Source organism: Vigna umbellata, chromosome 1 (assembly GCF_029865625.1).
Source record: "Vigna umbellata cultivar VRB3 chromosome 1, Vumbellata_1.0, whole genome shotgun sequence".
NCBI classification, from domain to species: Eukaryota; Viridiplantae; Streptophyta; class Magnoliopsida; order Fabales; family Fabaceae; genus Vigna; species Vigna umbellata.
This window is the reverse complement of record NC_142165.1, coordinates 9,726,290-9,748,784: the sequence shown is the minus strand read 5'-3', so window position 1 is coordinate 9,748,784 and position 22,495 is coordinate 9,726,290. Positions and strand designations below refer to the sequence as shown.

The following is a 22,495-nucleotide window of genomic DNA, read 5'->3' as shown; positions in this document are numbered from 1 at the left end:
TTTACATAGGATAGGGTTTTGACTAATAATTTAAAAAAACGAAATAATATATTTAAATTAAGAATAAGTTTAATGTATAATCTAAACATAAAATCATTATTATATATAGTTCACTCTCCACACGTTATAAAATAATTTAAGTGAGTTTTTCTTTTCCTTTATACATGAATAAATAATATAGAAAATTGTATCATCTTTAATCATCAATCACATACTTGTTTACGTCTCTATTCTCAAGGTAAAATAAAAAATAAAAACGATAAATCTCACAATGAGATTAGGAGATAAATTGACTATAATTTAAATAAACATTAAAAAGATTAGAAATTGAAATTTCAAAATACAAAAGTTAAAGAATTTTTTATATAAAAAATTAAGAAATTATTTTTCTTATAAATAAAACATGAGATGCCAATGTCCTTTTATGAAAAACATAAGATGTTTGAGTGTTATTTATTAAAACCACGAAGAAAGTGAATGTTTATTTTTAAAAAATATAAGATAAATGTAATTTTTCAAAAACATAATAGAGCTACGTCTAAATTTTAAAGTATAGGAAATGTTATTGTCATTTAGTACAATTTTAAAGGAAATGAGTAGTATCTTGAAATAAAATTTTATTTGTCTTTAAGAACATCTTTAATTTAATATGAGTATTAGTAAATGTCTTAAACTTAAGAACATGTTAACATGACATACTCAAAGTCTTAACATTGAGACATTGTTGTTATACAATATATTTGATCTTAAAAACAAAAATAAATTTTCAATACTAACATCTTGTCTTAAAAAATAATTTAATTGTCATAATTAAATATCAATTTAATGTTAGTATTTTTCAAGTTAAAAAATTAAATGCTAAGTTTGTATTTTTCAATATGCTATATGTCCCCCATTAATAAAGGCATAAACACTTTGAGTTTGTATTATATTAAAATTCCATTAAAAAACCTTTTTTTTTTGTGAAGAGTCTGTATAATCTAGTATATACTTCTTTGTTTGACAAAAAAGTTATATAAAAATAAAGTATGAAACAAAAGACACATTACATATGATCCTTATGAGTGTGATTATCTACCAAATAAAAATGTTATTATTGTGGATAAGTAAGAAATGCTCAACAATTTTTATAGATTCACTAGCATAGAAAAGAAAGAAAAAATGTCATCACGCCCCTTCTATAATAACTGTAGACAATAAGTAATGTAAAATAAATGTCACTTTTGTATTACTTTCTGTACAAAAGTAACACATAGCATATTGGTTCGTATTGTAACTAAGTATGTCAATTTTCTACATAAATTGTCAATCAAATCAATGTCAAACGGCCCTCCATTCTCTATATCAATCACATTTACATCAATTTTAAAGCTAACGTAAAATATTTAAAATTAAGTAATGTATAAAGTTTTTGTTGTATTAGTTTTATTTGAAATTTTAGACGATTATAAAAAATAAAAAAGACAACAATTATTGAATCTAAAATACGCATGTGAAAAGGAAATTACATCCAACTCAATTACACTTTTCTTTGTTGGATTGAATTATTAGTTATTAAAACAATAAAATATAATATATAATATTTATATATACAAAATCCATAAAAAAATAATATTTTGATTTTATTGTAAAATTGTAAACAAAATTATAATGTGATTAGTTTTAAACATTGAAAAAGAATTAATAAATTTATTATTTATAATAATTCGTCAATGTGTGTATACGTTATCATATCATCTTCATGTTGTTTTTAAAATTTTGGCTCACTTAACTTTTTCAATATTTATATTTTAAGTTATTAAGCATTAATATTAATATTTTAATTAAAAGTGTTTTTCTACATCTTTTTAAAAAATTTAAGGACATATTAAAAAAGTGATTTTAAATATTGATAATCTAGACTAAGAAGATATTCTTAGCTTCCTTATAAATTAAAACTCCTATCCTGTCCGAACAAAAAAAATCAACGCCTATTTCCGTTCTCGTTTCCAAAGTTGGGAGACAGGGAAAGAGTGTGAGAGAGAGAGAATGGACGCCATTGATTCCGTCTTCGATCCGCTCAGAGAATTTGCAAAGGACAGCGTGAGGCTCGTCAAGCGTTGCCACAAACCCGATCGCAAAGGTTAAACCCTAATCCCAATTACGTTTCTTCCATTACGATCCGATTCGAATATCTGTGCAGTGGATCCTGATTTTTTCATGCATTTTGTATTTTAGAATTCTCCAAGGTTGCAGTGCGTACCGCAATTGGTTTCGTGGTGATGGGGTTTGTGGGGTTTTTCGTTAAGCTCATTTTCATTCCAATTAACAACATTATCGTCGGATCTGGTTAGGTGAATTATACTACTTCATTCAAAAATGTTTTTTTTTAATTGTTTTTTATATGCTTCTTTCCGGCTATTTGGATCTCTCGATTTTTTTGCGTGTAGATTTTAAAATAATCATTTGAAGGGCTTGTTTGATTGGTTAGTCAATTGGGAAGAAGTATTGCTTCAGTTGTTAGCATTATTTTCTGGTGATTGCGAGTAACGATTTGATATGATGGTTTGAAGCGAATATGGCTTCGATTCGATTGGATATCTAAGGATGAGTGAACAGTGGAGATTTTTTGTGTAAATTCATGTGTTTGGAAATTTTATAATAGCTCAGACAGTTTTCGTTCTATTGATTGATTGATAAGTGTAAGTGATGAAGTAAATTATGTTTTTTTAAGTAAAACTGAAGTCAAATAAATAATTTAGTCTTGAATGGGAATGGTTGAGTTCTTGTTCGATTGAGGTTCTTTTTATGCATATGATGATGTGAATGGGTTTACGATGACGGCGACAAAGTTATGGACTTGAACCTTGCGCATATTACTCAAACTGTCCACCTAACCCACCACCACTCCATCCACTAAGCCGACCTTACTGGGTTTTGTTTATATTCACATTGTACAAATTGAGATCAACCTCTGTCTGTCTTCTGTTTTTGCCCTGATCATATAATTGTTTAGATCAGATGGCATTGTAATAAAGGGCGGGGGATTCCCTTCTCAAGTATCTTCTTTTTAGAAATCAAAATTGACACAGTATTTGGCCTATGTATAAGAGTATGCTTGTTGTCTTTTATCTGTGCTTCTTGATGGAAGTTCAATATAAATTAATGGTTCATGGAGTTTTGAGGTTGAACTGGGTTGAATGACAAGTCAACCACATTTTAATGAACTTTATGATCTCTCTATTGGTTTTTAGGGTGAATAACTACTAGTTTTTACCTTATCATAATGCTTGCCATTTGTTAATTGGCAGGTGACTTTATCATCTTTGACTCTGTTATGTTCTATGTTTCTCTCGCTTACTTTGAATGGTATTGCTTTTGATGTAAAATGTAGAATTTGTTTGAAGCGCCAGAAATAATTTTTTGCATTGTAATACGGCTTTCAAAAGATAAATTCCACTGCCGTTAGTTTTAAAGGAATATACATGACGATAAGGTGCTACGATTTCATATTCAAACATCTTAGTGGGGATTACTTCATGGGTACATGTATAAGATTATGCATATCTATCCCCTCAGTAGCAATTCGAGAGTATTTATCAAATAAACTTTTATTATGGGATTTCTACTTTCTTTGAAAAGGCATTTTTAGATAGTCTGGTTTTTGTAATAATTTTAGTTTATTTTGTCTGTTTCGAGATGATGGCCGTGTTCTTTATGAAATTGTCTTGAACAAAGTGTGCAAAATGAATGATAAATAAACCTTCGGTTTTCTCCACAGGTTAAGGGGAACTGCAATTGCCTCAGGACTTCAAGTTATCAAGAAAATGGAGGCTGAAAAATCCCCCATGAATAGATAATTAATCTTTTGTTATATTTCATTTTTGGTTTTTCCTTATGACTGGAAAGCTATGAACGTTTGTGCTTATCTTCTGTTATATACCTTCACACATTGTTTTGATTTAGGATAAGGAGGAAAAAGGAATGGTGAAACTGTAGTTTTGTTTTTAGACGGTTATAACTGTTTTCTTTCTTATGTGATCAGTTCATGCTTCAACAGTATAGTTGCCTAAGAAATACTTTCCTGTCTCAAATAGTATTTTCTTAACAAAATAAATTCAACAATTTCTTTATAAGTAATTAGAAGTAGTTCATGAAGAACTATTTATATTGAAAAGATCAACAAATTTTTTATTAAATTAATATCACGGTGTTGGTGAAAACAAACTAAAAAATTATTAATCTCATTGGGAAAACAATTTTCCTTTCTCCTTCGCAACTAAAGTTGATTATCCTAGCTACCCGAACATGCCCACACTTCGGAGCGTCTCATTACATGGATGAACATTCACAACCTCTTTGTTATTTCTTTAATATTAAAAAACTCTTGCGAATTTCTATTTAAACAACATTTTCATACATAAATAACTTTCATAATGAATTCTATTAAAGTTACGAGTGGCAAAATGGACAGTCTGGCTTGTTTTAGTCTGGGTTGATATTGGTTTACTGAAAACGGGTGGGTTGGGTTGGACTTCTCTGTCAATTAAAAATAGATTGAAACTTAGAACCCGGTTTAGAGGATGGCAGGCTAGTCTATCAGTTTTTTATTTTTTGTTATATACATATAGTTTTAAAACTTGTATGTGTAGTGCAATACCTTTATGATGTATTCAGTGACATTCACATAATGCATTGTTACAAAAATAAAAAATCTTAACTGGACATATAAGTACTTGTACCAATGAAAATTCAGAAAATTTGTTCACAGATGACAATCATAATCCTCAAATATTACTAGCAAAGGTAGAAGTTAATACATAATAAAAAACTTCAACTTTCTTCTTTTGCCACAAGCCATCTACCTGAAGGAGTTTCAACACAAAACTTTCACTTGAACACAAATAACAAACTCAGGATTCAATATATTCATAACATAAAAAATATTTCTTCTTTCAATTTTCACTATTTTCCTTTTTAGGGTTATTAGATGTATCATTAGAACAACTTCCCTTCACTCTTCTATCTTCATCAACATCATCATCTTTGGAATGGAATTGAAAAAAAGAAGTTAGAATATAAAATTATTTATGAAAATTAAAAAAATTAATAAATTTTAAATTAGAGAAGTTACTATAATCACAAAATTCATGTTTTTAATTGGAAGTACAAATTATTGTTTCAACCTTTTTTGACAATAGACGACTTCTATACTTCTTTAAAATCCTTAAACCAATGTTGAAAGTAGTTCAAATGCAATTATAGTAATTGTGATACTTAACAAGTCTAGCTATGGTTGACAAATCTGAAAAACATTGACTATTATTCTTCCACCATTCAAGAACACATATACTTTCAATAATATCAATGTTCAATGTTGACTCACTCAAGTATATATCAAGTTGGTTCCTCTCCATTTTAGCAATCGCCTAAAGCTTGCATTTTTTTCATTTCCTAATATAAAAAGTGAAATCAAAGTTTAATTTATTGTATAATAATAGTAATTAAATGACGAGAAAATAATATGACTTACATAAAAAGAGATTGACTATGATGTTGACAAAAATCATGCATTCGCTTTAGAACAAGGGAAGTCTCATTCTTGGAACAATATTCAAAGAAAAGCTTGTATAATTTTTCTTTCATCTTCTTTAACTTTACTTCTCAAAGGATCTATCTTCTCATAACAATATCCTAATGTTTCTAACTTCATCATTGGATCTAAAATTTCCCTAAATGTAAGGATAATATTATATTTATCATAGTATTTATCAAACTACGCCATTATTTCAGCCATATTTTTGACAACTCCATCTTTATCTTTTAAACATTCCATTAAAAGGGTTGGGATGTTCCAAACATGTAAAAGGTACAAGTTCGATGTAGGGTAGCTAGAAATCATTTTTATAATTTCATTAGATGGTGACATAAAAATATATATTTTTTGTACTTTTTTTTTCAATTTCTCCTTAGACAAACAATACTTATAATTCTAGTCAACTAGGTGTAAACTTCCAAACACACATTAGTATTTAAGAGCACTTTAAAGCATAAAAAAAAGTTGAGCTTCACCTAGTAGGAACATCTATACATAAAATATTTTAGGTTTAATACCCAATGTTGTCCCCACTTTGGTTCGGAAATCTCAATTTAGTCCCTTTTTATAAAACTTATTGTAATGTATCCTTACTTGTAATTATGTGAGTCTATTTAGTCCCTTCCGTTAAATAGAGGCAAACGGAGTTAATGGGCTGATGATGTGGCAGTAGTCACTGATTAGGTGTCAACACGTAATTGAGATTGTGCTTACGTGGTGTTAGGGCACATGATTTTAAAGTTAGGGCACCTAATTGGAAATTGGGGGATAAACTGATTTGGGGTGATTTGTTGCAGATTAGGGCATTTTGGTGTGTGCGAAAGAAGACAGAGGCAGTGATCGCGGGAACCATTAAGTTTAAGAGAAAGCATTTGTCAGTGGACGACCATTCGTGGAGATCGTGTTGGTGGGGTATCGAAAAGCGACTTTCGAAGGTGCGTTTATGGCAGGTTTTATAATGTGTTGTGTTGCTTTGGGTGTGGTCCCCCCAGAAGTTTTGATTTTTGTATGGTTTGTCTGTGTTGTGTGCCCCATTGTCAGTGCATTTGCTTTGTTTCTGTTGCGCCATTGTCGTTGTGGTCCCCCATGATAGTGTGTGGTACTGTGTTGTGGCATTTTCTTTATTTACTGTGATAAATGTGGTTTTGCTTTGTTTGAGTTGTTTATGGTCTGTACAGTGGTATGTTTATGCTTTGTGTTTTGGTTAGATATCATTTGGGTCAAGGGTTAAGCATAGATTAACTGTGAACAATTTTTATATTAGATAATATGGCCAACTCAGACATTGAAGTCGTGTTTCACCATGGAGGGAAATTTGAGAATAATGGGACATTTGGATATCACTATGGTCAAACCACAACTTTAAAAATAGACCCTGACCGATGGAGTTATTTTGAAATATTAAGCATTCTAAAGGAGATGGGTTATAAGAATGTAAAGGACTTATGGTATTCATTGGGTCGTGGTCCTGTATTAGAGGATTGTTTGGAACCTTTATTAGATGACAAGGGTGCTTGTCATCTGATCAATATTGCTATGTTGAATGGTGAAGCTCACCTTTATGTTATACATAGGGTGTGTGAACCTGAGTATCTTCTGCAGTTGGAATACTTTTTTGAACCCCAAATTGATAGACCTAGTGGTGAAGGACAAGTTGAGAGAGAGAGTGCTGATTTGCAAGTTGATAGACCTAGTGGTGAAGGAGAAGTTGGGAGAGAGAGTGTTGAAAAGGAAGTTGAGATAAAGATTGGTGAAGCAGATGTTGAGGCAGTGGGTGAAGCAGAGGTTCAGACAGTAGCACCTAAGGTAGAACCTGAATCAGAAGTTGATCCACAAATGATAGAAGTTGAGGTTGATGTACAACCTGAGGTAGAACCTGATGTAGAGGCTATGGTAGAAGTTGAGGTTGATGTACAACCTGAGGTAGAACCTGAATCAGAAGTAGCCCCACAAATGATTGAAGTTGAGGTTGATGTAGTGGGTGATGTAGAGGTACAGAGTGATGTTAGTGTGGAGGCACAGGTTGAGGTACAGGATGTTGGTGTGGAGGCACATCTTGAGGTACAGAGTGATTCAAATGCTGAGGGAAATGATGTGAATGTAGACGTGCAGTCTGATGTGCAGTCAGAAGTAGAAGGAGAGGTAGAGGGTGAGGTAGAGGGTGAGGTAGAGGGTGAGGTAGAGGGTAATGGAGTAGAAGCTGATGAGTATGATGTTAGAAGTTGGAATGGGTCCGAAGAGGATGTATTGAGTGACCATGGAGATGAAGTGGGATTCGATATTTTTGAAGCTACTAATGAAGTTGAATTTGGTGGACCTAGGGGTTTATCTGATAGCGATTGGGAATCCGACAGTTTGAACAGTGTTGTGGAAAGTGATAACACAGATGATGACAGGGATGACTATGGGGATTTTGGTGTTTTTTCAATGCCCAAAACTATGGAACAATATAAATGGGAAGTGGGCACGTACTTCAGTGAGAAAAAAGATTTTACAGAAGCTATAAGATCTTATGGAGTAGAAAATGGTAGAAAATTAAAAGTTTATAAAAATGACAAAAGAAGAGTGTGTGTCAGATGTTGTGGGGCAAAAGGGAAATGTCCTTGGAATGCATATTGTGCATATAAGGCAGCTGAAAAAACATGGCAGCTAAGGAAAATAGTAGACAACCACACTTGTAGTAGAGAATTTAACATTCGTTTAATGACTTCAAAATGGTTGAGTGGAAGGTTAGAGAAGACTATGAAAGACAATCCAAATATTAATCTATATAACCTCCATAACAAAGTTTCTAAGAAGTGGAACATTGGTGTTTCTCGGTCCACAACGTGTAGGGCAAAAGCAATGGCTTTTAAACAAATAGAAGGTGATTTTAAAGAACAATATAGAAGAGTGTATGACTATGCCAATGAGTTGCTTCGGTCAAATCCTGGTTCAACTGTCAAAGTTCATGTTGAACCTAATGAGGACACTCCAATTTTCAAGAGACTATATGTGTGTTTCAAGGCCTGTAAGGACAGCTTCGTGTCTTGTAGGAAGATTATAGGTTTGGATGGTTGTTTCTTAAAAGGGAAATTTGGAGGTGAGTTGTTAACTGCAGTAGCAAAAGATGGGAATGACCAAATGTGTCCTTTGGCATATGTTGTTGTGGAGGTGGAGAATAAGGACAGTTGGAGTTGGTTTCTACATTTCCTCATTAATGATCTTGGTGGTGTGGAGATTTCTTCAACCATCACATTTATGTCAGATCAACAAAAAGTGAGTAACTTACTATTGCAATTTTTTTTTATCTTTTAAGCCTTCATGTCTTTTATTTTAACTTGTATACCTTCATGTCAATAGGAACTTTTACCAGCATTACAAGAACTTCTCCCTGGTGTGGAGCAAAGGTTTTGTGTTCGGCACATCTATGCTAATTTCAGGAAGAGGTTTCCTGGCCAGATTCTAAAACGTCTACTATGGAAGGCAGCAGCATCAACACACCCTCAAACATGGGAAGCAGTGATGAGAGAAGTTAAAGAGGTGAATCCAGACGCCTTTAAATACTTATTAGTCATTCCACCAAGGTATGTCAATCCACATGCCATTGTTCCTATTAATTGTTCTTTGTTTTCATAGCTGATATTTTGCACTTGTTATTTGTGTAAGTAGATTTTGGTCACGGTCAAGGTTTACAAGTAATGCTGTTTGTGACACCTTAGTGAATAATATGTCCGAAGAATTTAATAGTGTAATATTACATGCAAGAGGTAAGCCTATCATCACAATGATGGAAGACATTCGTCTGTACCTCATGAAGAGATGGGCAACAAATAGAAACAAAATAAGTACATATGAAGGTACTATTTGTCCAAAGATTAAGAAAAGATTTGACAAGGATTTGCACTTGACTAAATACTGGATCCCTAGGTATGTTGACATCACTACATTACCATTTGACTTCTTTATGTATTCAATTTTGTACTTTAAACAGTGATTTGTGTTTTAAAAATTTGCAGTTGGTCAGGACAAAAATTTTTTGAGGTCAGACACATTTCAATGATGAGTGACAAGTATGTGGTTGACATAGATAAACTGGAATGCAGTTGCAGAAAGTGGACTTTAACAGCTATCCCATGCTGTCATGCACTAGCTGCCATGACATTTATCAACATCAATGGAGAAGACTACGTCCCACATTGGTTTACAAAGTCAACCTACCAAGAAACATACATTCCAATCATCTACCCTGTCAATGGTCCTCAGCTATGGGAAAAGACTTCTCAGCCTGATGTTTTGCCTCCAAGTAAAAGTGTGTTGCCTGGTAGACCAAAAAAGAAGAGAAGGCTAGAGGCTTGGGAGCTAAAGAAGGATTAGACACAACTCAAGCAAAATGGAACTCGTAAGAGATGTTCCATATGTAGACAGCTTGGTCATAAAAGAAATAGTTGTCCACAAGCTCCTCCAGCAAACCGAACTCAATATCAATCAACTGAGCAAGCTGAAACCCAAGCTGAACAAAGTCAGCCAATTACTGGACCAAGTCAGCTTACTCAATGCGTTTTGGAACAAACTCAGCCATCTACAACACAAGTTTAAAAGTGATTTAGGACTGACAGTATGTTTAGGTTAAGTATGTTTAGCTTAAGTGATGGCTATTTTGTAATCAAAGACATGTATTTTGTTAACTGTCAGACGTGCATTTCAAGTCCACTTCGTAATTCCAATGACAGATTTTGTTTTCTTTATGATGTAATTATGAATGGTGTTTGGACCTTTGGCATATCAATTTCAATGACAGATTTTGTTTCTATGTGCATTTAACAATTCCAATTTCTCATTATATTTTGATCACAGCTTCTGTTTTGGTGTTTGATCACAGCTTTTGTTACAGAACTATTTTTTTGGATTAAAACAATGCACATATACTTCTTCCAATCACTGAAAGTCCCTTCTTATACAGAACTCTCTTTTTGGATTACAGAACTCTTTTTTGATTAAAACAATGCACATATCACTCCTCATTTTATTGCCAGTTACACACCACTTCCTCATTTTATGTTGTATCTATCAAACAAAATGTAAATTCAAACCATAATTTCAGATGCTTGAATTCAAATTTCACATTCATTTCATAACATCATATTACAATTTGCCCAAAGTGCTCTTCACATAAACTATCTAATAGAACACATCATGGACTTTTAAACAAAATACATAGAACAATAATGTTAATGAATCCCAGAAAACATATCATTGTTATTAACATCTTCTCCCTTTTCTGACATTCCCTAACACATTTCTCCAGGCTATTAATCTTCCTCCTTTGCCTTCCCTTAGTACTAGCAGCATCATCTACGTAATCTTCATTAAGCCATTTAAAGAAATTGCATCCTTGAAGTTCTTCATTTCTTGTCCGCTGTTCAAAGTATCCAATCACAAAATTTTCATTAATAACTAAAAATAATTTATCACAAACATTAAACTACAAACCTTGTAGTTAGGGCAGCCCCAGAATTGTTTCCCCTCGTTCTTAACTGTTTTTGCCACTCTCAACACAGCAGCCTCCCCACAATGGCATATTTGGCTTCCAACCAATCCTCTGGATGAACCACCACGAGAGCTCCCCCATGAGCAAGATGAACAACCGTGATTCGAAGACATTGCCAACCCCAAAGCGAGACAACCACTGAGAACGAAGAAGAAGTCGTCAACCGCGAACCACCACCAACCACTGACTTAAGCACAACCCGTAAAGAAGAACAACACGAATGACAAGATGATGAACAACAACACCCACAACTGCTCCGTGTTCGCAATGTACGTGAAGAACTCCAACTCCAGTTGCCCTAACTTTCTTTCTATTCAATGCACCTAAAGAACTCCACCTCCAGCTCCCCAAATCAATTTATCCCCCAATTTCCAATTAGGTGCCCTAACTTTAAAATCATGTGCCCTAACACCACGTAAGCACAATCTCAATTACGTGTTGACACCTAATCAGTGACTACTGCCACATCATCAGCCCATTAACTCCGTTTGCCTCTATTTAACGAAAGGGACTAAATAGACTCACATAATTACAAGTAAGGATACATTATAATAAGTTTTATAAAAAGGGACTAAATTGAGATTTCCGAACCAAAGTGGGGACAACATTGGGTATTAAACCAATATTTTACTCATCAATGTTTGCTATTTTTTTAAAACATTGTTTAAATTTCATCATTCTACTTATTAACATATTTTATGCTCTCCGTAATATGATCAAAAACATCACCAACAACTTTCAATCCTTCTTACATAGTCAAGCTTAAAATGTGTGTATAACAACACACATGCATAACAACATCACTCTTTACCGTATTTCTAGAAACTAAACTTGCACTAGGATTCAGATAAGTAATTAGGATTAGTTGATGAAGAACTACTTATATTGAAAAGATCAACAAAATTTTGATTAAATTAATATTGAAAAAAAATTCAACCATATCTTGTACCTTCATTTCTTAAAAGGTTATCATTAATAAAACCTCAAATCATTTAATGAATTATGAATTTGGTCAAAGACCAATATCCATTATATTGTAATTGTAATTGAGACATTCTCAGTATCCTAACTCTAAAGAGAATAATAATTTAGATATAATGATTAACTCTCACCATATTTTTTCAATAAAATTGAGGTCATAACACATTTTAAAATAATTTTAATTCGGTGAAATTGAAATCGTTAATCGTTAATTATATTAAAATAAAATCAATAAATATTTAATTTAATGTATTCATTGCATTCATGAATAATTTAAACTCGAAAGTCTAGAATAGTTCCTCACCTATTTTTCAAATTAACAATTGTATTCCTCACTTAATAAAAGTGGAATCCTTTTCCCCACGTATACAGAAGAATACACAATAAGAAAAACCAACAATAAATGAATCATTTTATTTCCTAATCTTCTCACTTTCAAAAATGAATAATCTCTTAAAGAAGTATGAATATTATGTAAATTTTTACTTATTGTGTTTTCTTTTTCTAATTGCTTTTGTAAATTTAATTTTTTTATGGCACATCTATTAAATTTAAATTTGTATTGATGATAAATCAATATGATAAATTAATAATAGGTTATAATTCTTGCATTGCATTGCAATTAATTGGGTAATTTTATGCCATTTTTAGGTCTCAATTTGTCAATCCAATCCCAACTGGTGTGTGCTCTGTTTGGCTCAGAAAAAGCATGAACAGGGTGTGCCATCGGAACTGAATTTACGCGCACGTGTTGAACGCGAAAACAGTCTTCTCCGTCAAATCAATATAACATAGATAGACGGTGTGCTCCCTTCAACAACTCTTTCATTTTGATTCTCGTCTTCCTTTTATCACTCCCTCATTCTTTCCAGCGTTACCTCCTTCAATGGAAGGTTTGGCTTCTCTCAAGGCTCCCTTTCAGGCCACCCCATTCCTCTCTTCAAGACCCAAAACCTGGGATCTTCAGACCCAACTCAATTTTTATAAAAGAAACTCCTTTTCAACATTTTCAGTTCGGGCCCAGGTGAGTTTTTTTTTGGCAAATTTTTTATCTTTTCGCAACATTTTGGGGTGTCTCCTCATGGATTAGTCTGGGTCTCTGTCTATTTTTGTTTTGGGAGTTTGGGCTCACTGAGAATGGAATACATGATAGGGATTCATTTAAGAATGAATGCCGAATTTATTTACAGGGAACTCTTGTTGATTTGCCATGTGGGGTTTGGCTTATGTGGTGTTTTGGTTGGGTGGAGTCCAATGAGCTGTGTGGGTTAGGGAAGTATGGTTTTTGTTCATTTGGAGTGAATGCAGAATTTTATGTTCTGAGGAACTCTTATTATTTGCCATGTGAGTTTTGGATTATGTTTTGATTAGGTGGTGCGTATGTGGGTCAGGAAAGTAGAATTTGGGTTCAATTGGGGTGTAGAAATGCTGACGTTTATGTTATGAGTAATTCTTACTGATTTGTGGTGTTTTTATTAGGTGGAGTCTACTGATGGTTCTGCTGCAGTATCCTCATCTGGTGAATCCGTGACAGAGGCTCTCAAGATTAAGGAGTGGGAGGTAGGAATGTTGGAAAATGAGGTTGCATCTAGCCAGGGCATAAGAATAAGGAGAAGGCCACCATCTGGACCCCCTCTGCATTATGTAGGACCCTTTCAATTCAGGTTGCAGAATGAGGGCAATACACCTCGGAACATTTTGGAAGAGATTGTGTGGAACAAGGACAAAGAAGTCTCACAAGTATTATGATTGAATTGTTTTGTGCTCTATTGTTCTTAATATAAGTTATTTTTTAACAAATGGATTGAATGTATTACTGGTGACTGTGATTCTCAGCTTAAAGAAAGAAAGCCCCTCAGTGTGCTGAAGAAAGCTCTCGAAAATGCACCTCCTGTTAGGGATTTTATTGGTGCTCTAAGGGCAGCGAATGAACGAACTGGACTGCCGGGGTTGATTGCTGAAGTGAAGAAGGCATCACCAAGTAGGGGTATTTTGAGAGAAAACTTTGATCCTGTAAGGTTTCCTTGCCTTCCTTTATGATTTTTACAGATCGAATTGTTTTCTCTCTACAACTGTAACCTTTATGAAGTTGTTCCTGGTTTTTTTTGGGAAATGTTTTAGCTGGCCTGAACTTGCTGACACCCATTTCGTGTTGTTGGTTAAAGCTAGTCCGTTCATTTTTTTTTTATTTGGCTTCCATGAATCTTCTTGTTACAGAATACATATTTGATCCAAGACAGGTCTACGTATCAATTTCTTCTCCTTTGCATCTTAAACCTTTTGCTTCCTTGAGTAATTTTCTGTTTACCCGTTTGATATTCATGCTCATCAAAATAAATTTCTTCTAAAATCTTTGTCTCCCGGATTTTGCTTTTACTATTATTGCATTTATAAAGTCAATCCCATTATAGTTGTTAAACTTTGTCCTCACAAAACAAGGACCTGCTGTGATTTTAATGTATCAGGAAGATGTTATGTTTTATCACTAAGTTGAATATCTTGGTCTTGGTGTTTTTTGTATCTCTGAATATATCATGACCCTTCAAACAACTTATCCAATAATTTTGTTGGTTTTTCTTTTTCTTTTTCTCTCTTTATGGTATATTCAATTGTTTGAGCTGTTTCTGTGTCAGGTTGAAATTGCTAAGTCTTATGAGAAGGGTGGAGCAGCATGCCTAAGTGTTTTGACGGATGAAAAGTATTTTAAGGTAAACCAACCAACGTGGAATTGGTTGTTATGTGTGTACTGCTTGATAATATTTGGTTGCTTGAGTACTGGGAGATTCTACAGCACAATGATAACTCACTCTAACTTAATATTGGTCCAGGGAAGCTTTGAAAATCTTGAGGCAATAAGAAAGGCTGGAGTAAAGGTTTGTTTTGTGATTTGTAAAGTATCTGATATTGTATATATTCTACCATCTAATGCCTTTTATAGACCACGTTGATGACTCTAGACAAAATATGCAGTGCCCTTTGTTGTGCAAAGAATTCATTGTAGATGCATGGCAACTGTATTATGCTCGAACTAAAGGTGCAGATGCTGTCCTTTTAATTGCTGCTGTTTTGCCTGATCTTGACATCAAATACATGATTAAAATATGCAAGATACTTGGACTGACTGCACTTGTTGAGGTAAAGTTGGCACTTTTTATTTGTTTCCTAAATCTGTTCAACTGCAGCATTAAATTTTTTTAAGCATTCTGATATCTTATGTTTAGTATGAATGTACCCATTTTTTGTGTAAACTTGGTTCTAAAGCAGGTCATTTATAATTTTGAATAGCGTAGTTGTTATAATTATAAAAATAGGGAGCTGACTACTTACAATATAAACACAGAACCCCTTTCGCATAATGATTCTGTACTTGAAAGCAAGAAATAAATTTTGATAGATTTACAAATATAGAATCTATAGATTGACTATGCCTTTGTTGGAACCAGAAATTTCCAACGTAGCTTCAATCAAAACTTATGGATTGTCATGACTGATTCCGTGATCGCAATACCTGATGGACAGAAAGATTTTTTCACATTTTATGCTGTTTTGGCAGGTCCACGATGAGAAGGAATTTGATCGTGTTCTTGCAATAGAGGGTATTGAGCTTATTGGCATTAACAACCGTAATCTTGGTATGTCTTATCCTTTACTCTCCACCCCTTGCATTTTTTTCTTTTTGATGAAATGTTATCTGGCTTTTCTCGAGCTTGTACCCTAAATGGAATGTAGTTGTAATTATATTATGCAATTTATCTTTTAATTTACAGTCAGTAAAATCCTTTTGGTGTTTGATCAGCTTGTTTTCCGATACCTCTCCATTTGGATGTGCCTTTTATTTCTAATTTTGCTTTCATTTTCTGTATGATTTTTCAAGTTTTCTACATTAATGTTCTTTGTCTTTCTTATCCTTCTACATGGATACATGATCACTTAAGTCCTATCTAAACCTTCTTACTACAAACTTTTAGAACTCTTAAAACTTTGAAGCACTGCAATTACTTTTATCTGCATACTTTCTGCTATTACTTCACCTAGCAACACTTTTCGTCACCCAAGTTTTTTAAGCCAATTAAGTTCCTATTTTTTTAATCATGCAAAAATTTGGCCCCTCCTTCTATTTTGTTATATCTGAAATCTTCAAATTATCTTTCTCTTCCTTCTAAATATTTGAGGGTTTATGACAGATTCAGGAAGTACAATCATTTTACAAATTAGAATTACAAAAGTTTAGGGGCTTTAAGGATTTTGTAGGGTGTGAAATTAGGATTTGAAGAGAGAAATATTTGAGATTATTATTTTATTTTGGTGAAATTTAGTGTTTTGTTCGGTTAGTTTTGAGTAGGAAAAGGTTTTAAACAATTTAGTTAATTTACATTGCGAAGGTCTCAAGTAGAAAATGAGAAATTAAGGATTTTAGGTAGAAAACATAAATGGAAGGACTTAACTAGACAAAAAAATTTAAAGGGACCAAAATCCAAAGTAAAGGAAATAAAAGTGGAACTAAGTTTTTTTTTTTCTTTCTCAAGCACAAATACATGTTTGAAAATATTAGTGATTTTGTATTTTGATTTTATCTTTCTGTTCCAATCTCTTTTTGTGATTGCAGAAACATTTGAGTTGGATATTAGCATCACAAAGAAGCTTCTTGAAGGAGAGCGAGGCAAAATAATCCGTGAGAGAGACATAATTGTACATGGCCTTTCCTTTCCTTGCCTTTGTTTAGAGTTACTCCCTGTTTTCCTATATAATATTCTCGTTTTGAAAAAGAATTGGTTTCATTTTTTTTTTCATTTATATTATTTCCAACTTTATTTTGCATTAAAATTTGGTTGGAGAGGAAACTGAAAAGGGTATAATAATGACTTATTTAAAACTGTCTTGAAAATAATAAATTAAATGTTTTCCTTGAGTGAAAGAATCTTAAAGGAATATTATATAGGAACTGAGGGAATATTTAAAAGAAACGTTGTTTTTGGTATATTAAAATGATGCTGATGATCATATGGTTTGTTCAGATGGTTGGAGAATCTGGTCTATTCACCCCTGAGGACATTGCCTATGTTCAAGAAGCAGGGGTCAGAGCTGTAAGTATTGACAATGTCATATCTTATCAATAAAACACCTAGCAAATTGTAATTGAAATTGAATTTCATTAAAGCATGCGTTCTCATTCTTAAACATGAATTTAAATTCTTTGCGGCGTTTATGGTGTTGTCCTTATGTATTTTGAAGGCTCAGCAGAATGACAGTACAAAAAACTTAGTAAACAATCTGGATTAAACATTTGTTTCTTGTTGATTATATTTAGTAAAATTTTCTACACTTCATTGTGAACCAACATCAACAGGTGTTTTATTACTCACCCCAGCTACAGTAATACCCTTATGGTATCAAACTCATTGTTTCACCATTTTTTTCACAGATATTGGTTGGAGAATCCATTGTGAAACAAAGTGATCCTGGCAAGGGAATCAGCAATCTCTTTGGCAAAGATATATCTATCTGAGTTGAAGTGAAACTATCTTCAGATATAGGCATTTGAGATGACTGATTATGATAAAGTTCTTGATTTGATGCCTTTATGTACCAAATTATCACAATTTTATCATCGGGAAGCATGTACCAAAAGAAACTTTGAATGTTAAATTATAGTTTCCTCCTAAATAATATATATCATTAAGGCAATAGTTTGGCGACAGTTTGTGTCATTAACTTTATTTTTCAGTCAGTTTTCCCTAAACAAATTCAAGTAATCATACTTAAATTTGTATGATATAAACGACAAAGTAGTGTGATAACGTCGTTATCACTGTTAGATAGTATGAAATTATTTCTTATAAAATTTATGAGTTCACACATAATAAAGCTCAAGAAACGGTAAAAAGAACAACAAAGTTTCTTATCGTACATACTGATCAGAATGATAAAAAGATACATAAAATGGTGACAGTACTCTTATTTATTTAAGTACTAACAACTATCAACAAGTAACTAATTCATAACAAATTTTCTGCACACCCAAGTGGAAGTGATGAACACTACTTTTGTACGTAATTTTGTGTACAAAAATTTAGCCAAAGAGGCACTTTTGACTGTAGAAAAAGTAGTCTTGGAAGTTTTTCATGATTGTACATTCACCTTGTTAGTATAACCAAGTGAGTAAAATTTAGTTAAACATCATAGGTGAAAGAAACAAAAAGAGGTAAAAGAAAAATTAGTTAAATCAACTTATCCCACCTGTGATACTCTACACAATTGCCCATTTACAAATGCTTTACATGAAATCTTTCGAAATTGGTGTTATTGAATATATAAACAAAAACTTTTTTCTGTGGCAATTATGCTTTATGATTTACATATATCCAAAATCTAATAAATCACAGAACATTTGTTTTCAACAATTAAAATGAAGCAAAATCTGGAAAATGGAGTAGTAAAATCATGCATCTAAGTAATCATTGTTATAGTCTGTTATAGATGCGTTTGAGTTATTCACCTAACATTTGATGAACGGTATTCCATATTTGATACTTATCTTCCACTACTAATTAACTGCGTATTGGTCAATCGACATCTCAGTCTGTCATTATCATCAACGATTCAATCTTAACAATAAACATAAGTAAAATCCACTAGCCCTGTTAAAACTGAGCAAGTTGTATAAAGTAAGACAATCACACAACAAAAACATAGTTTACAAAATCAAACAACAACAACAACAAATATAGCCTTATGCCGCTAAGTGAGGACTTTACAAAGTTATACAAAAGAGTCACAAATTCTATGACTTATAAAAAGCAGACGTAACATATGAATAAAGAAAGAATGGCAAAATACTGATGCGATTTGTGGATATTGATCCATGCATAGGCCTCAGGATTCATGTCTTCTTCTTACTTCGCTTTCCCAAGGGGAGTGATATTTGGATGAAACTGAACTTTTTCCTAGATGCTATGAACTGCTTTTGCTTTTGATTACTCTTCACATCTTTCTCGGGTATTGTCGGCAGAGTTTGATCCTCCTTCAATGCTCGAAGCATTTGACTCAAGGCTACTGTCTGTCCAGAATGCTCTTGCATATCCTTTGTTGTAGTACAATCTTCAAGAACTGGCTTTTTGCTAAGTACATCTCTCATTGAAACTGAAGACCTTAAGGCATGCTTCGGATCATTGTTAGTTGTAATTGATCGGATTACATCTGGTAGAGGAGAATCTTGACAAATTCCAGCTTGATTGAACATGCTGCTCTTAGTCAATGTCTGCCCTTTTAGATCATTCTCAGGAATCCATCTCCGAAGAGCCTCTTCAGCAGCAAGCTGCTTTATGTTTGCACTTTCAACACTATTCAATACCTCAGTCAAGACTTGTTTGCTGCGTAGAACTTCCTCTGTTGCTTCCTCAAACTTTTTCAAAATACCCAGTTTAGAAATGCCTATTTTGTCAATTTGGAACTCGGAATCTGTTTCCTTCTCCAAGGTTGACTCTTGAGGAAACTGAACTACGGGATTTAGAGGAGAGCACTCCCCTAAGGCAAAAGTCACTTTCTGATGTTCTGGAAAAGAAAATTCAGATGATATCTCATGGCAACAAAGAGCCTCAATTTCAGCAAGAGCAACGGCTTCTGCCGCCATTGCAGCTTCTTCCATCTTTTTAGCTGCAAACCACCTCATCTCAGCAGTCTTAATACTAAATCCATTCTCACCAAACTCAGGCAAGGGCCTTAAAACTTCAGAGCTTCTTGTTTCATTCATTCGATTGCACTGTCCAGTATCAAATCCAAAGCTCCTCCCACCATTAAGGGGATGGTGACACGTGCAACCTGTTCCTACAGTAGCTTCAGGAGGATTAAACCCTGCTTCTGTTTTGGTTACTTCTTGAGTAGAGACAGCTGCAAACTTCGATGCCAGCTTCTCTCGTGCCCTCTCAACAAAAAGCCTTTCCTTCTTCATTTTCTTATTTAAATCTTCAACAGAGGATTGTATCACTACAAGATCATTAATAGTTTTACCAAGACTTACTTTAGCTTGTCTTAACTCCACTAAGAACAGATCAGGTAAAGGTGCACACTGACTCGAACTTTGCAATGTCTGCTCTTCATTGTTGATACCATTCTCACAATTTCTAGTAGCAGCTCCAGCTTGTTCACATGAATTCTCACCTCGAGTTGCTAAACAATTCAATGCTTCTGATTGTAGCTGCAGCTTCAATTCCTCCAAAATTGCTTTGGTAGCTCCCAGTTCTTCAAGCACATCAAGTGTTTCGAGTTCTTTCACTATCAAATCCTTTTCTAACTTTGCTGCTTCTTCCTCCACTCTCTTTATGTCAAAGTCTTCAACACTGTTCTGTTAACGACAAACTTCATCATCAGAGAGTAAATCACCACAGGAATAATTCTAATTCAAGAACTGCCCTATACTAGAACATAATGCCACCAATAATTATAGTAAATGGTAAATAAAGAATAACACCATAAAGCAGAACGTAGGCCAGCACCGGCAACATTTTCAACATGCACCAACAAAAATGAAAACTGATAGCGAAACACGTTCATTATTCAAAATAAAATCCAAAACAGAAACAAAAAATTTACACGAGCCTCTCCAAATTTGTAAAAGCGTGTCCAAGGCCCGGTTCCTTCAAAACGGGTCACCGCTTCCTTGACAGACGCAAACGGCGGCGAAGTATCAATTTCAGCTCTCAAACCAAACCTTATAATCCCCGGGTTCTGACCTGACCCGGGTACAACACCAGGCTCGGGTTTCACCCTCGAAGTTGCCGGGAAGCCGGCTGCGGCAAGTTTCCGAGTGTCGGTCATTGGCACAAAGCTCAAAGCAAACGCGGGTTTCAGAGAAGCATCGATAACTAAAGCCACATAAAGGTTCGAGCTTTGAGCTTTTTTGGTTACCCATTTGTGTGATTTATTGCAATACCGAGGATGAAGGAGGAAGGGTGCGTGATGATGGTGTCGCGGGGCCGAGTAACGAACCGGGTCGAAAAGGGATGTCGGGTCCACACTACTAGAAGAGTAACGGGGAAAGCGGAAAGGGAAAAGGAGACCGGTAGCGGAAAGCGCTTCTATTGTGCTTTTCGCGGTGGGAGATAGTTTGGGGATGGTGACGTGGATTTACGGTGTGGGCTTGGTGTTATTGGTTGGTAGAGGTAAATATCAAGGGCTGTGATTAATTGTGGTGAAGTGTGGCCAATGAAGAAGAGCCACGTTATGGATTTAGGTGAGGGTGAGAATGTTGTGTCGGTGAGCTTTGCCTTGATTTGGAGCGAGATTAGCGGTCAGGGAAAAAAGTGAACTAGATGCCTTAAAAATGCAAAACGCGGTTAATTAATTTCAAGTCTAAAAAGCAGAAAAATTGTAAAATATCTACAAATTGAAAAATGTGAATTTGATCTTACAATTAAATTAGATACGTTAAAGTTACCATTTATTTCTGTGGATATATTCTTTTTAGGTGGTAGCTGATACTGTACACACTCACTTCAACTCGATTGATAATTGATGTTCTTTTACTGTTTTTAAGATCTGATAAAATCATAATATCGATAATTTTCCTTTTAATTATTTATTTTTATTTTTATGTCTAAAAATACTTTTAAATTTTCACTTAATTTTTTACATTATATTTATATATAAATTATTAACAAAAACATCACAATTTCACATTTTTTCTGCATTTTATATGTTTTATATTTATTTTTAGTTTTGCAATATTTAGATTTAATTTCTTTTTGTGTTATTATTTGTTTTTCTTTTGTCTTTCAATTAATAAATGGGTTAATGCGAGCCTTAATTTTTCAAATTTATTGTAATTTTATATCTTCACTCTAAATTGACTTTGCAATGTCATGATTACTTCAATACCACTAGAAAAAGTGATTGCCTCAAATTATTAACCAATTCTAATTAAAATAATTCTTTGAAGTTAATTTGGACATAAAGGAACAACTTGGATCAGAGACAAAATTAAATCATTTATTAATACTAGGAAACAAATTTCAATAGTGTATGTATATTTAAATATCATAAAAACTTAAAAAATTTGACTATAAAAACTAAATATAAGTTGATGTGCTTATTTGTATATAAAAATTGATTCAAAATTTTACAATAATGGTATTATTACAGTTTGATCGACGGACGGACGATCGTCCTATTCAGGTCTTCTCCTAATATCGATCGTTTGCGTCTCTTTAAAAGTTCTCTTCAAATCGATATGTGTTTGACCTACAGAAAACACTCTAACCCTGAAGTCAGATATGCTTCACAAAAAAAAGTCTTAACAAATTGAATTATGTTCAATAGAATTTATAATAATCAAACCTATTAATTAATTATTATTGACCGTTAACATACGTGTTAATCATCCATTAATGATTATTATCACATTAATTAGCTTT

At 33.5% G+C, this 22,495-nt stretch overlaps 4 protein-coding genes across 5 annotated transcripts; 3 read left to right on the top strand and 1 right to left on the bottom strand.

Annotated features, from left to right (window-relative positions):
• The first annotated feature begins 1,945 nt into the window (after positions 1-1,945).
• LOC124830842 (protein transport protein Sec61 subunit gamma) lies at positions 1,946-3,989 on the top strand. The gene is made up of 3 exons (XM_047304724.2): positions 1,946-2,122; positions 2,218-2,333; positions 3,761-3,989. Exons 1-2 carry the CDS (start codon positions 2,029-2,031, stop codon positions 2,331-2,333), a joined length of 210 nt encoding a protein of 69 aa, XP_047160680.1. The 5' UTR covers positions 1,946-2,028; the 3' UTR covers positions 3,761-3,989.
• Positions 3,990-6,883: 2,894 nt separating this feature from the next.
• Positions 6,884-9,931, top strand: LOC148204551 (uncharacterized). The gene is made up of 5 exons (XM_088113112.1): positions 6,884-7,705; positions 7,736-8,833; positions 8,918-9,141; positions 9,227-9,484; positions 9,574-9,931. The coding sequence occupies exons 1-5, from the start codon at positions 6,995-6,997 to the stop codon at positions 9,929-9,931; spliced, it is 2,649 nt and encodes an 882-aa protein (XP_087969238.1). The 5' UTR covers positions 6,884-6,994.
• A 2,817-nt stretch (positions 9,932-12,748) lies between these two features.
• On the top strand, positions 12,749-17,784 carry LOC124830700 (indole-3-glycerol phosphate synthase, chloroplastic-like). Of its 2 annotated transcripts, XM_047304607.2 has the most exons (11): positions 12,750-12,888; positions 12,980-13,110; positions 13,566-13,826; positions 13,923-14,099; positions 14,720-14,794; positions 14,915-14,959; positions 15,057-15,221; positions 15,640-15,718; positions 16,693-16,775; positions 17,102-17,170; positions 17,509-17,784. In XM_047304607.2, the coding sequence occupies exons 3-11, from the start codon at positions 13,653-13,655 to the stop codon at positions 17,590-17,592; spliced, it is 951 nt and encodes a 316-aa protein (XP_047160563.1). In that variant the 5' UTR covers positions 12,750-12,888; positions 12,980-13,110; positions 13,566-13,652; the 3' UTR covers positions 17,593-17,784. The 2 variants fall into 2 exon arrangements, with proteins under 2 accessions (XP_087949892.1, XP_047160563.1); XM_088093766.1 differs by having other exon boundaries at positions 12,749-13,110.
• Positions 17,785-18,725: 941 nt separating this feature from the next.
• Positions 18,726-21,208, bottom strand: LOC124830558 (WEB family protein At2g40480-like). The gene is made up of 2 exons (XM_047304355.2): positions 20,676-21,208; positions 18,726-20,427 (listed from the first exon to the last, which is right to left on the bottom strand). Exons 1-2 carry the CDS (start codon positions 20,898-20,900, stop codon positions 18,967-18,969), a joined length of 1,686 nt encoding a protein of 561 aa, XP_047160311.1. The 5' UTR covers positions 20,901-21,208; the 3' UTR covers positions 18,726-18,966.
• Between the last annotated feature and the right edge of the window lie 1,287 nt (positions 21,209-22,495).

Coding starts and splice junctions, on each gene's coding strand:
- LOC124830558 (XM_047304355.2), bottom strand. CDS start 20,900: ATGACCGACACTCGGAAACTTGCCGCAGCCGGCTTCCCGGCAACTTCG. Junction 20,428..20,675: donor ACAAATTTGGAGAGGCTCGT/GTAAATTTTTTG, acceptor TGTCGTTAACAG/AACAGTGTTGAAGACTTTGA.
- LOC124830700 (XM_088093766.1), top strand. CDS start 12,973: ATGGAAGGTTTGGCTTCTCTCAAGGCTCCCTTTCAGGCCACCCCATTC. Junction 14,100..14,719: donor TGAGAGAAAACTTTGATCCT/GTAAGGTTTCCT, acceptor TTTCTGTGTCAG/GTTGAAATTGCTAAGTCTTA. Junction 15,222..15,639: donor GACTGACTGCACTTGTTGAG/GTAAAGTTGGCA, acceptor CTGTTTTGGCAG/GTCCACGATGAGAAGGAATT.
- LOC124830842 (XM_047304724.2), top strand. CDS start 2,029: ATGGACGCCATTGATTCCGTCTTCGATCCGCTCAGAGAATTTGCAAAG. Junction 2,123..2,217: donor CCACAAACCCGATCGCAAAG/GTTAAACCCTAA, acceptor TTTGTATTTTAG/AATTCTCCAAGGTTGCAGTG.
- LOC148204551 (XM_088113112.1), top strand. CDS start 6,995: ATGGGTTATAAGAATGTAAAGGACTTATGGTATTCATTGGGTCGTGGT. Junction 7,706..7,735: donor AGTCTGATGTGCAGTCAGAA/GTAGAAGGAGAG, acceptor GGTGAGGTAGAG/GGTGAGGTAGAGGGTGAGGT. Junction 9,485..9,573: donor ACTAAATACTGGATCCCTAG/GTATGTTGACAT, acceptor AAAAATTTGCAG/TTGGTCAGGACAAAAATTTT.